The sequence below is a fragment of the Mustela nivalis genome, assembly GCF_964662115.1.
Source record: "Mustela nivalis genome assembly, chromosome: X".
NCBI lineage: Eukaryota > Metazoa > Chordata > Mammalia > Carnivora > Mustelidae > Mustela > Mustela nivalis.
The window spans coordinates 45,542,635-45,556,207 of NC_139040.1; the positions used below are offsets into that span (position 1 = coordinate 45,542,635).

The 13,573-nt window shown below is 44.7% G+C and overlaps 2 protein-coding genes across 5 annotated transcripts in view; both read left to right on the forward strand.

Moving 5' to 3' along the window:
* The window catches only part of BTK (Bruton tyrosine kinase), a 32,514-nt gene extending 26,082 nt beyond the window's left edge, over positions 1 to 6,432 (forward strand). For all 4 annotated transcript variants that reach the window (XM_082718498.1, XM_082718499.1, XM_082718496.1 and 1 more), the window contains 6 exons: positions 359 to 530; positions 1,047 to 1,263; positions 2,263 to 2,327; positions 2,939 to 3,057; positions 3,581 to 3,738; positions 5,923 to 6,432. In XM_082718498.1, the coding sequence (XP_082574624.1) occupies positions 359 to 530; positions 1,047 to 1,263; positions 2,263 to 2,327; positions 2,939 to 3,057; positions 3,581 to 3,738; positions 5,923 to 5,994 (803 nt within the window). In that variant the 3' untranslated portion in view covers positions 5,995 to 6,432. The remainder of the gene's footprint in view (positions 1 to 358; positions 531 to 1,046; positions 1,264 to 2,262; positions 2,328 to 2,938; positions 3,058 to 3,580; positions 3,739 to 5,922) is intronic.
* Positions 6,433 to 6,481: 49 nt separating this feature from the next.
* Positions 6,482 to 9,968, forward strand: TIMM8A (translocase of inner mitochondrial membrane 8A). The gene is made up of 2 exons (XM_082718515.1): positions 6,482 to 7,316; positions 8,886 to 9,968. Exons 1-2 carry the CDS (start codon positions 7,185 to 7,187, stop codon positions 9,045 to 9,047), a joined length of 294 nt encoding a protein of 97 aa, XP_082574641.1. The 5' UTR covers positions 6,482 to 7,184; the 3' UTR covers positions 9,048 to 9,968.
* Positions 9,969 to 13,573: the final 3,605 nt, after the last annotated feature.

Below are 13,573 nucleotides of genomic sequence, written 5' to 3' on the forward strand. Positions count from 1 at the left end.
TTGGGCAGACCCAAGTAGACCTTGCAGCACACTGCTCTGCACTAGCTGCCTCGAGGAAGATTAGGGCAGAGCCAAGCAAATTATTTAATAATTTTTCTCCCTCTGGTGGCTCCTACAGGCACTGCAAACACATCGATTCATGAAGGGATTATTTCTTGTGTGATTAAAAAAAAAATCATAAAGGGCTTTTAAGAGGTTGTCCACTTTCTCCTTCCTTTATGGCTGCCTGGCACCTAAAATTCCAATCCCTTCAACCAGTAACCACCCTGTTTCTACCCCTAGTAGGGACTCTTATCTATTATAGGAATTATACATAAAAAATTCCCAAAAAAATCATATCTAGGCTTTGCTGTTATAGGATCATGGGAAATTGATCCAAAGGACCTGACCTTCTTGAAGGAGCTGGGGACTGGACAGTTTGGGGTAGTGAAGTATGGGAAATGGAGAGGCCAGTACGACGTGGCCATCAAGATGATCAAAGAAGGCTCCATGTCCGAGGATGAATTCATTGAAGAAGCCAAAGTCATGATGTGAGTTACAGCCCAAACTCAACCTTCAATCCAGTTGCTGGAGTCTAGGAATTACCGGAACAGTTTCCACCGTGGCTTAAGGTGACTTGGAGTGAGAGAGATTTGGGGCCAGGGCCTGAGATCAATCTTTGATTGGCAGAAGTACTAACTGCTAAGGTAACCATTTCTTTGCCTTGATTGGCGATAGCAGTGTCGGAACTGGGTGTGTACTAGCTCAGTAGCATTTGGTGATAAGTGTTAAAAAATGAGACTTTCAAAGAGCAGACAGATTCTGACTAGCCTTAGTGTTCAGTTAGCCCTGGGCTTATTTTCTGTTCTGTTTGGGCTCTGTATCCCTGCCCCGCCCTCACATATTAGGCACTTTTGGGGTTTAGGGTGGGAAGGAGGAAACTCCACTTGTTATCACGGTCCCTTATCTGATGCTCTACTTCCGGACCAGCCCCTTTCCTCTCCAGCCCCTTTCTCATTAGTATGGAGAGCCAGAAAGGGAGGACTGGGTCTTTGCCTCTCCCATAGGAATCTTTCCCATGAGAAGCTGGTTCAGTTGTATGGCGTCTGCACCAAACAGCGCCCCATCTTCATCATCACTGAGTACATGGCCAATGGCTGCCTCCTGAACTACCTGAGGGAAATGCGCAACCGCTTCCAGACTCAGCAGCTGCTGGAGATGTGCAAGGATGTCTGTGAAGCCATGGAATACCTGGAGTCAAAGCAATTCCTTCACCGAGACCTGGTAGGACCTCAGAAGGACTGGTCTGAGATCAAGGACTGAGGGGGTGGAAGTAACAGTGGAAGAGGTATCGTACCTGGATGAGGAGGGTGGCCGGGATCATCATCTCAGTTTTATCTAGAAAACATTATGAGTTAGGTGGGCCTGTGCCCCAGTGGTCAGCCAGTGAAGGATCTCCAGCCTCAACGCTACAAGTCGAGCCATAGTGGGAGTGGGAGCCATCACTCGCTCCCAGCCCTCAACGGCAACAAGGAAATGGTGGGGTCCCCCATCCAGGACAGAAGGGCAACCCCGCTTCTCAGTGGGGCTGCTCCTGGCACAGAGCCATTGTTTGTTTACATCAGTCATTCCTTTTTGTTGTTTTTTTTTTTATTTCTTTTTTATTAGCTAGCAAACACTTAAAAACACATTTAAAAAACCTGAATTTCCAGCTTCTCTTGACAGTCTTGGCCATCTTGAAACACCAGGCTCATTCTCATAGGCCATGCTAACAGTCGCCTGGAGCCCAGGAGCAGCTTCTCTTACAGACCCAATGGTGTGCTCTGAATTTTCCTGCACTCTGAGTCCCTCTATCACTTTGCCCGCCTGGCCTCTGGAGGCATCAGAGTTTTGTGGCCCTGTTTATTTCAGCCAGACCAAGGCTCAAAGTGTCTTAGTCCCACTGGCAGAAAAGCAAACAAAACACACCTGCCTTTGGTTCTCCCTCATTCTCTCAGCAATTCAGTAAAGGATGGGGTGTTGGAGAATTGTCGGTGTGAACGAAATCATTCTGCGTGCGCTCTGGTACTTTACTTCTGTCTAGACAGCAGGTTGCTTTAGATGTAGTGGCAACACATCAGAGCTTCTCAGTGGCATCACCTGACTCCTGTTGGGTGGGAAAAGGTCTCTGGAGCTGAAAGAAATGAGGCTTCCCTGACTTCTTTCCCTTCGGTGGGCAGGAGTTTTGTGCCTTTAACCCGTGTGCCAGGGACAGAGTCTCACTGGTACCTATTGTTATTACAGGCGGCTCGAAACTGTTTGGTAAATGATCAAGGAGTTGTTAAAGTATCTGACTTCGGCCTCTCCAGGTGGGTGTGCCTTTTTCATCTTTCCCTCTAAGAGGAAAAATAGCACAGTACATACATGAAACAGCATTATTGTTTTGTATCCTCTCCCTTTCTGGTTGCTCCCTCATTCTAGTCTTTTTCGCCCTCTTTCTCTTCCTTCTCTTTCTCTGAATTCTTTAAGTCACTTCTTTCCTCCTCTTGGTTTATTGTAATATCCCTCTCCTTGCCTTTCTCCCTCCCTCTTTTTCAAGCGAATATTCCCCAATACCTTACCTTGATCTGTTAATCCTGTTGTCTTTACCAGCAACCCCCACCCCAACCTGGGCCTCCTCCTTTCCTAAGCAGTCTAATTCCACTGGCAATGGCAGAATAGAAGGAAGGATAAAACAGAGAGGGGGACAGGGAAGAGGAAGGGAGTACCTAATAGATCTTATTTCACGTCATCCTTGCTGTAACCATATTGTCCATCAGGAAAGCTAAATCAGATCTGAAAACAGGAGTACATTAAACATTTGTAAAAGACAGTGGGGCCGGCAAGCATGTATTTGTGCGGCTCCTGCCACTGTGCCAAGAAATTGTAAATGTCAAGCTCTTCAAAATTGTAACAGTAACAAGTCCTGAACCCTTGGCAGGTATGTCCTGGATGATGAATATACCAGCTCAGTAGGCTCCAAATTTCCAGTCCGGTGGTCTCCACCAGAAGTCCTTATGTATAGCAAGTTCAGCAGCAAATCTGACATCTGGGCTTTTGGTAAGTGGAGGAAATATACAGATTACACAGCTCAAAGGAAGAATGCAATGGGGAAATTGGCACTTTGTAACCACACAGAGAGATTATTATGTGTTGTTTTCCCGCTTCTAATCCTTAGGGAGTGCTTACTATTGTCAGGCACCACAGGGGTTCCTGAGGATAAAAAGAGTAACCTAGACACGATCCCTGCTTTCTTAGAACTTAAGCAATATATTGAGAGGAACAAACAATTTATTCAGTATTCCACAGATTCTGAATACTGATTATGTCCCAACAGACTCTGCCAGACTGGCTAGTTACAAAGACAAATAAGAGGCTGTCTCACTCCAGAGGAGCTAATTGTCCAGTACAACCCTGATTATCCTCCAGTGTGGTCAGTACTAGAGAAGAAGTTTGAAAGAAATGTAAAATTCACAGAGTAGGGAATCAGTGGAATCTAGTATTTGAGGTTAATCTAGGAAGACGAGGATCCCAACTACCCAAAGAGACTGCAAATCAGCTTACTACATTTTTCATTTTCTAGGGGTTTTGATGTGGGAAATTTACTCTCTGGGGAAGATGCCATATGAAAGATTTTCTAACAGTGAAACCGCTGAACATATCACCCAAGGCTTACGCCTGTATAGGCCTCATCTGGCTTCAGAAAGGGTATATACCATCATGTACAGCTGCTGGCATGAGGTAAGTGTTTTGGGGGGGATCTTTTAACTTATTTCCTTGAGCCTCCTTTCCCATTTAGCCAGCCAGGCCCCCAGTCCCCACTCTCCCTGGCCGTGTGGCAGCTGGGGACACACATTCTGGAACCCCGCCTGTACCCCACTCCTTTGATGGCCAGAGACTTTCCCAGGCTTATCTAGTTCTCACTAGAGTTGTCTCAGCAGACCCCATTACCAACTCAGCTTTAGGGGAGGTGATGTTGTGAGGCCACATCCCCTAGCATAAGCAGGCAGCTAAAGGCACTCAGGTAAATGTATGGACACATAAAAAGAAAAGCCATTAGAATTTATGTTAATTCCTTTGGAAGCCATTAGACCTTTCTTCGACTTTACTAACTAGCTGCCAACTTTTCTGGCTGTAGTCCTACTGGAATTTAAAAAAAAAAAATCCTCCTGAAAGGGAACTAAAATTAATTTTATTCATTTTTTTAAAATAGGGTACATCATGGAGTATGTGGGTAGATGTGGTATTTTGAAAGTAAGGAGTCTGTCCCACTATTACTAAAATGTTTTGGTGCTCTGAACTTGGGTTATTTCAGAGGTGCTTTCTCCACTTTTCAGTAGTTCCTTGGCAACCTTAATTTGGCAACCGAAACCTCTAGTAGGAAATGAATGCTGCACCAGTAGAAACAGGGCAGGACGGTGTCCAACAAGCACATATGTGAATCTGGAGCCCTCTTGGTGGGGTGAAAAGTGGGTACTTGGATCAGAGCATGGCTCCTTTCCCTTCAACAAATGACTGAGGTCACAAAGGAAGCATGGAGAAAGGGACAACCATTTCCCTTTTCTCTCTCCTGTGCCATCCAGGATTAAGGGGGATTGATGATGCTCCCTCCCAGCTAGGACATCCTCACTCTGCTAGTTTAACTGTTTCAGACAGGCCCTTTCTCCACAGCCTGTTTAAAGTAATACTCTTGAAATTGGATGCATATCAGAATCTCTGGGGAACTCTTAATTAAAAGTGCAAATGACTGGGCCTTATCCTCAGAGATTCCAGTTAGGTATGTCTGAAGCTGAACCCAGAAATGCCCTTTTAAACTTCCCAGGAGGGGTGCCTGGGTGGCTCAGTGGGTTAAAGCCTCTGCCTTTGTCTCAGGTCATGATCCCAGGGTCCTGGGATAGAGCCCCACCTCCGGCTCTCTGCTCATTGGGGAGCCTGCTTCCCTTCCTCTCTCTCTGCCTGCCTCTCTGCCTACTTGTGATCTCTGTCTGTCAAATAAATAAATAAAAATCTAAAAAAAATTAAGCTTCCCAGGAAATTCTGATACTCAGCTAGGTTTAAGAGCCACTGATTCAAAGGAACAAGAAACTGATGACTTTTTGGTTCTGATGGATTGAGACCCTTCTAGCATGAAGATGCTGTGAATCACTAAATACCTCAGGGGTTTATGGACCATGACTGTCACAAAGGGCCTCAGTCTACAGGCCAGACAGTGGTAATAAAATGTCCCAGGTTCTCAGGATCCCTGCTCAATGATGCAGCCCATGGTCTTGAAATGTTAATTCCTCTGTAAAACTTCGGCTATGGGATGAGAAAACGGTGTTTGAAAGTTTACAAGATTTCAGTTCTGGCAAACATTTAAACTTGTTTAGTAGCCATTTTTCATTTGAGGATCCAAAATAATGATGCACTGTTGTACAATTCTGTAATGAATTCGCCCTCAGTTTTTTTTTTTTTAATTTGACAGAGAGAGCCACAGCGAGAGAGGGAACACAAGCAAGGGTAGTGTGAGATGGAGAAGCAGGCTTCCCGCAGAGCAGGGAGCCTGATGGGATGGGGGCTCAATCCCAGGACCCTGGGATCATGGCCTGAGTGGAAGAAGGCAGATGCTTAATGGCTGAACCACCCAGGTGCCCCTCACCCTCAGTTTTTAATCAGTGTTTGTCAGTTTAATCTGCAAATTGTCATCATCACATTAATAACCTCAGTTACTAAAAATGAAAAGTGAACAAGGACTTCATGGAGCACTTCTATTTCTTTTCCTTTTTCTTTCGTGTGTGTGTGTGTGTGTGTGTGTGTGTGTAATTGACACGGTATACAAAAGGGCATATAGTATATACTTAATAAACATTTCTGCTTACTCATTGCATTTCCCTTGAATTCTGGATTCTAGCCCACTGTAACACACTGCTTTTTCTTTGGTTTTAGAAAGCAGAGGAACGGCCCACTTTCAAAGTTCTTCTGAGCAACATCCTAGATGTCATGGATGAAGAATCCTGAGCTCACCAATAAGCTTCTTGGTTCCATTCCTCTCCTCCACAAGCCCCAATTTCACTTCTTCAGAGGAAATCCCAGGCTTACAGGTCCTGGAGCCTCCATGCTCTCAGTGAATACACAAGGGCCTCTCTCTACATCTAAGAATGACTCTCTTCTTTGATTCTCTGAGATAGTACCTTCTGAGCAAAAACCAAGGAATTTCTGTGCCTGGTATTGACCTGAGAGAGAAAATTTTCCAATTTCCAGGAGTCAGGATGGACGGAATTTGGGATGCAAAGTTTGGGGGAGGGAGGGGTGTAAATAGCCTGACAAGGGGTCCAACAGATCTTTGGGTAGGCATTAGAGCTTGGGGGGAGGGAGGCAGAATTTGGCAAGAATAAAATGGTGTCATAAAAATGGGAGGGGAGGGTGTTTTGATAAAATAAAAATTACTGGAAAGCATGAGGGTTTCTTGCTATCTCGATTAGTCATGCAACCTCCCTGAAGCGCCCTATCTCAGTGTTCCAGAAAACTGTTGTGTAGCATTGGTTTGGCACATTCCTACTTTAAGAACTCCACAAGATCCTCAGCAATTTAACCCTGCTCTGAGTCAGAGACAAACTCACAAGCAAAGCACCAGCACCAAAGCAACTGGCACACAGCAGGCATGTAATATTACCGGAATATTACCGCAAGTTGGGGGCAATTTCTTTTGGAGTCTCTTTCTCCTCCGTTAGATGGGAATACACCCTCAAAGAAAACTGGAACCCCAGGACGGCTAACAGATGGGCCAAGTGTCTGGGCCTTGGCAGAACCAGCACTGTAACACGAAAAGCGCGGGCCAATTTGGAAGTGGGGAGGGGCGGGGCTGTTGGGCCGGCGGAAACCGGCCACGTGATGTTAGGCAACTTCCTTTTTTACTTTTTTCCCTTTCTCTTCGGAAAACTTCTGGTCAGCACCGCGGCACTGGGCTGCAAGCCGTGAGGCCTCAGGGCTCACCTGAAGCGCCACAGCGGTGTCGCGGGCGGGAGCCGGGCGCATAGGAGGCTGGGAGGAGCGGCGGGCGGGGCCACGCTCAGGACCGCGCGCCAGCGCAGTGCGCTCACGGGGCGGGCCCAGAGACAGTCAGGTTGTGGTTCCGGTTCCGTCGCGGAGACACGTGAAGGTCGGTGAGTTGGTACGGAGTTCGTCTCGGCAAGCGTGGCGGCGCTGGGATGGATTCCTCTTCGTCTTCGTCCGCAGCGGGTTTGGGCTCGGTGGACCCTCAGCTGCAACATTTCATCGAGGTGGAGACTCAGAAGCAGCGTTTCCAGCAACTGGTGCACCAGATGACGGAACTTTGTTGGGTAAGCAGCCTGGGGCTGGGACGTGGCCACTGTACCTACTTTCCCCCTGTTCTTGCCCGGCGGGGCTGCCCAGGACGTCTGGGATTCGGGGAGCGGGAGGACCCGGTAGCACCCCCTTGGTTTCCTCAGGTTTCTCAGATCAAGCCGGAAGATAGAAAAGGTGAAGGTGACTCCGCTTCTCGGGGGACTCTCACCCCAGACCTTGGCTTTGTTGTTGCAGAGGACTGGGAATCGCAGCCGACTTTTCCCCTGTCCCAAGCAGCTCATTAGGCACCTGAGGCTGAAGCTGCCTAGTGCTGGCCACCAAGACTGATGAGAGCCACCAGCACAGAGATTTTTTCTTTTTCTTTTTCTTTTTGGAGCCCCGAGTCCCAGGGAGTGAGTCTCCTGTTCCTGGGCTACTGGGGGTTTACCTGATTACCCAGTTGCTTTAACCATCGCCCATGAGAAATGAGTGGCTCTAGCCCAGTAACTGTAAAAGTGGCGTAATCTATCTACCCTCCCCAGCCCCCCCCCCACACTTATTTGCCTTCTTGTTGTGTAATACCAGGCTCTTTCAGGTCTGAAGGTTGAGGAATTGAGTATGCCCTGTCAGGGGACTTTGGCAGAAGGGTGGAAAGGCATTTGCAGCTGGGGATCAAAATGTTCTCTGGCTGCCAAGGACAGCATAACTGCCCTGCCTTGTGGGGGGTAAAAAAAAAAAAACCCTCATCGTATTCAGAGGCTAAGGATAATTTTCTTGGAAGTAGAGAGTGTGAAGCTTGTGCACACAGCAGATAATAACGAATAAAATTCATTTGAACCACTTATCTTGAACTGAATGTAGTCATCAGTTCCATAGTCCCTTTCACATAAGCTTATGGTATTGTTGGACTCTGACCCCTGACAGATGATTACCTATATACTCCTTGGTGCTTTTTTTTTTTTTAATGTGATTCATTACATTTTGGCCGGGAGGGGATGTGGTTAAGGACTCCTTTAAGAATTTGTAAGCTCTGGGCCCTTTAGGAATAATTTATATATAATTTTCCATTCATCTTGAGAGCATTCAAGAATTTCTGGCTTAAGTAGAAAAGGTTATAGAATCTTGGGTAATAGATTCCTTTTTTCCTTTGGTAGGTTTTGGGGTGTCACTGCTGTGATTTATTCTTTCACCCTTTTTTTTCCCCTGCAGTTACTCTAAAGGCATTTAATGGTGGCAGCGTTCTGGAGTTATAACCAAATTTAGTGAAAGTTTACTTCACTTGCATTTTGCTTCTCCCCGCCCCTCCTTTTTTTTTTTTGGCTCTATAATAGCCCCCCCATTTTCTGTTCCAATAACTATGGGTAAGATATCTCTGCCATGGTTTCCCTCTTTGTAAAATGAGGATTAATGATAGGATTGTTGGGAGAATTTAATGTAAGGCTCTAGATAACTGCTTGCTACATGCCAAATGTGAAATAGTAACATATCAGATACTGTTTTTAGGTGAAGTTTTTCCTCTAAATAACAAGAAGTAACCTTTCCCTCCCAACCTCCTGATTTTTTTCTCAAGTTCTCTTTGTGTTTCTGTATCTTGTCCTGGGCAGGAGAAGTGCATGGACAAGCCTGGGCCAAAGTTGGACAGTCGGGCTGAGGCCTGTTTTGTGAACTGTGTTGAGCGCTTCATTGATACAAGCCAGTTCATCTTGAATCGACTGGAACAGACCCAGAAATCCAAGCCAGTTTTCTCAGAAAGCCTTTCTGACTAATCTCAGCATTACGTCTTTGGAAAAGGAAGGTACTTCAAGAAATGAAGAGCGGTTGATGGGATAATTAAAGAAAAGGCTATGGGGGAATTGGCTCCCACCTTTGTCACTCTTGGGACATCCTGTCATCTGAGAATGAACAAAGACCAATATGTGTGTGTGTGCGCACGCGCGCACGTGTGTGTGTGGGGGGGTGGGTTTTGAGGGTCATATGTGTACTTGGTTGTGTTTTTTAATGCTAATCTTGTGAAAACAATTGACAGATGAATGGAAAACTCTAATAGATGCATATTACTGTATGTGGGACTGTGCTTTCTCAAAGTCCCAGTAACTGCTCCGTATAATTTTGATAGTGGAACTGCTTTCTATAATTTGATTGTGGGACCACATAAGGTAAAATCTGTCATTTGTGTGGATTCATTTCAGATTTCTGGGGAGATTGGATATACACCTTTTGTCTCTCAGAAAGGGCAGCAGTGGGAGAAGAGTAATTTGGTACTTAACTGTAGGCCTCCTTATCTAGTGTTTTGACTATCAGTGCTGGAAAAAAATCTATGGGATATTTAAACAATACACTGAGCTTTCTAGATTCTCTCCTTCCCTTACGCTGTGACTTACTTTAATGTGTAAGGTATGGTCTCAAGGTAGTACAGGTAGCCTGAGTGTCTAGAGACCTTTAGTTATAAAGGAATCTAGCAGGTGAGCATAATTCTCATTACTAAACTGCCACAAGGAAGAAGCTTACTTACCCTGTATATCAGAGTCCAAAATATTCAAAGATGTGCCTAAATAGGTGATAAAGATTTAGGCCAGTCAGAAACTAACAGCAGTTTCAAGTAGAGATGCATGCCTAATGTTAATCAGCGTAGACTCCATTTACTGCATTCTTTTGATCACTGAAATAAAGGCTTCTACAAAATTCAACTCTGATTCAGAAAGCTTTCTATTCTGGTTATCACCTACACACTGGAGAGATGTGGTGTAGGCTGGTTCCAAGACTGAAGTGCCTGTCTGGGTACTTGGCTCTGTGCGAGGAACAGCATGGTATTCCAGGGATGTGTGTGTGGCATTTTTGTGAGAAAGGAGAACCTTGAGATGAGATGGGGAGGGAAGGGGTTGAGTGTTGACAGTCAGTTCCCACAGTGTAGTAGAAGAGATTATATTGACTGGATTCCCCTCCCAACTTCAAATGCCAGTAGACTGAAGTGTAGACCTAATATGGAACTACTTGTTGGGAGCCTCTAGTTCAGATCTATGAAGGCTGGGGAAATACACATTTCTAGAAGCTTCAAGTACTTTAAGTTTTCCACCATATAGGTACTATGAGGAAATTTTTTAAAATCCTGGTGAGGAAATTCACAAAAGTTTCAAGTGATTTTTTTTGTGCCAGACACTGTTTTTGGTGCCACGGCTTCAAGAGTGCACAAAAAACCAAAGTCCTTGCCCATGTAGAGCTTATGTTCTATGAGAGGGGAGTCAGGCAACAAACCCATAAATATGCCAGTATAATGAGTGCCATGGACAGAAAGCGGAGTCTGGGGTATTAGGGAATGTTTGTGGGGTTGTTGTTATTTGAAATAAAATGGTTAGAGAAGGCCTCCTTGGGAATGTGGCAGTTCTCAGAGACCTGAAAGAATTAAGCGACTAAGCCATGTTGGTATCTGGGAAGAATATTTCAGGCAGAGGTAGCAGCAGGTCCAAAGATTCCCATGGTCAGAGCAGCATGCCATGATGCTGAGGGAGAACAGTCAAAGTCCACAGGGCTGAAACAAAATAAGTAAGTAGAATAGTAAATAAAGTCAGAGACATAAGCATGAGACAGATTGGGGCTGGGAGGATCAGTGCACTGATCATGTAGGGGGTTATAGGACATTGCAAGGACTTGGCTTTTAGCAAGCAAAATGGGAAGCCATTTGAGGGTTTTTAGCAGATGAGTGATATAACTTAAGTTTTAGGAGGGTCTGGCTGCTGTTTGGAGAACATGTATGTGTACAGTAGTAAGAAGAATGGCATTTTGAAGTCCAGGAGAAATCAGGCTCTTAGGGTAGGTATCTAGCATATAATTTGTGTCTATATATCCCCTTTGATTTTTTTTCTCTACAAAATTTAGTGTGTTCACAGAAAACCTCAAGTCATAAACGAAGGGTCCTTTAGTCTTTGCCTTCTTGAATTCATTCCTCCTTTTTATTTTTTTTAAAGATTTTATTTATTTTATTTGACAGAGATCACAGGTAGGCAGAGAGAGAGAGGAGGAAGCAGGCTCCCTTCTGAGCAGAGAGCCCAATGCGGGGCTCGATCCCAGGACCCCAGGGGACCTGAGCCGAAGGCAGAGGCTTTAACCCACCGAGCCACCCAGGCGCCCCTCATTCCTCCTTTTTATTATATATTACTGTTTTTTAATTTATTAACTATTCCTTCTTAGTCTTCCTTCATTTGGTATTAAAATACTCTCATCACATTTAGACACAAATGTAACTGTTTCCTTTTACAATATTAACTGCTTGCTCAGCTAATGTACATAATGAGAGAGAGGGTCTGTCGGATTTATACAATATGCTTGAGCACCAAGTATATGTTCAGTACTACTTGGTACCAGATAATGGGAGAGAGAAAAGGTAGAACATTTGTCCTCATTGTCAAGGAAGTTAGGTATACCAGAGCAACAATTTGAGCTTTTGTTTGCGTTGTCAATCTCAGAAACTTCAGTATCTTGATAGAAAGGTGGTACTCTCAGCCCTAATAACACTCAAAAGTTCTCATTTCAATATTCAGGGTAGAATGCTTAAGACTCCGAATATGAAACAAAAGGATTGCATTAGCAGAATCTTACCCTGAAATGAAATCTTACTTGAAAGCCTAGTATATAAAATAGAAAACCAAAGCTGCATTGGAAGAGGCCCACTGTTGTCATCCCCACCCCCATTTCACCCACTCCTGTGGTGCCTAAGGCACTGTCTTAGGACCTCCGGGTTTTATTAAGCATACTGTGAAAACTGGACCAAGACTATCCCTAAGGCCCCTGCTCATAAGTCTAAATGAACATTAGAGATAACAGTACAAGGAAACCAAGCAAGAACTTTGTATTTATTTATGGTGACAAATTTCTAGAGGGAGTCTAGATATAAAATATAACAAGTTAGAGGACACCTGGGTGCTTCAGTTGGCTAAGAGTCAGCCTTCGACTCAGGTCATGAACCCAGAGGGCATCAGGCTTCCTGCTCAGCGGGAAGTCTGCTTCTTTCTTTCCCTCTGCCCCTCCCCACTGCTGGTCTCTCTCCCTCTCTCTGAAAGAAAATCTTTTAAAAAAATATGTCAATAAACCCCATGTAAGATAACATTTACATGCAAAGCAGTCGGTGGTCTTTAAAAAAGAAAACTTTTCACTCCTAACAGTACCTTAATAAAAAAAATCTTGGCCTAGGAAGATTTTATTTCAAAGACCACTCAGTGGTGTTTTAAAACTCTTCATACTCTCTTTCTGTTTCATCTGGACTCAAAAGAGGCTGATGCAGAAAAGTCTGGTAACTTGCATGTTTATTCCATGGAAGAGTAAGAATATTGCTTAGATTAATTGATCTCCAGTCAAAGGGCAACAGAGACAGACCACAAGGGACATCTTAAAAGGTGTGGCAGCAGGGTGCCTGGGTGGCTCAGTGGGTTGAAGCCTCTGCCTTCAGTTCATGTCATGATACCAGGGTCCTGAGATCAAGCCCCACATTGGGCTCTCTGCTCAGCAGGGAGCCTGCTTCCCTTCCTCTCTCTGCCTACTTGTGATCTCTGTCTGTTAAAAAAAAAAAGTGTGGCAGCAAAAAGGCCAAGAACTGTGGTAAGGAAACCACAGGTGGTACCAGCCAAGGCTGTTGAGGGCCTATGCTGCCATTCCTTAAAAAGAGTGGGAGAGAAGGTGAGGACAGGTGTTTGGAGAGGCAGACAGTACATGGCCATGACTGTGTAGGGACTGAAAGTATCCAAGGCCTTGTTTAGATAGTTCATTTGAGTGCTACACCAATCACAAGTCAAGAGTATCCAGTTGAGGGCTGGCTTTGTGATTGACTTCCCTAAAACAGCTGCTTCAAGGTGATGCCCAAACTTGATACCCGACATGGAAAGTGAGCCAACAAGAGCAGATAGGAATATACACTAGGAGGTTACCCGGGCAATCATGAAGTCCCACTCTGAAGACGAGCAAGTGGAACTGGTCACTACACATAGCAAAACTGACAAATCCTGCGATACAAAATATAATTGCATTGCTACTTTTAGTACTCCTATAAGAAATGCTAAAGCAGTTTGACAATTGAATCATGACATTCTGTGATACCTTAGCAAATGAGGAACATTTCAGCAATCAGTCATTTAATGTAAGAACTAATAAAATTTGTTGTCTGTATCTAAAGCTGTATCTTTTTTTTAAAGATTTTAGTCATTTGTGAGAGGCAGAGGGAGAAGAAAAGTAGGACTTGATCCCAGGACCCGGGGATCACAACCTAAGCCAAAGGCAGACACTTAACAGACTGAGCCACTCAGGT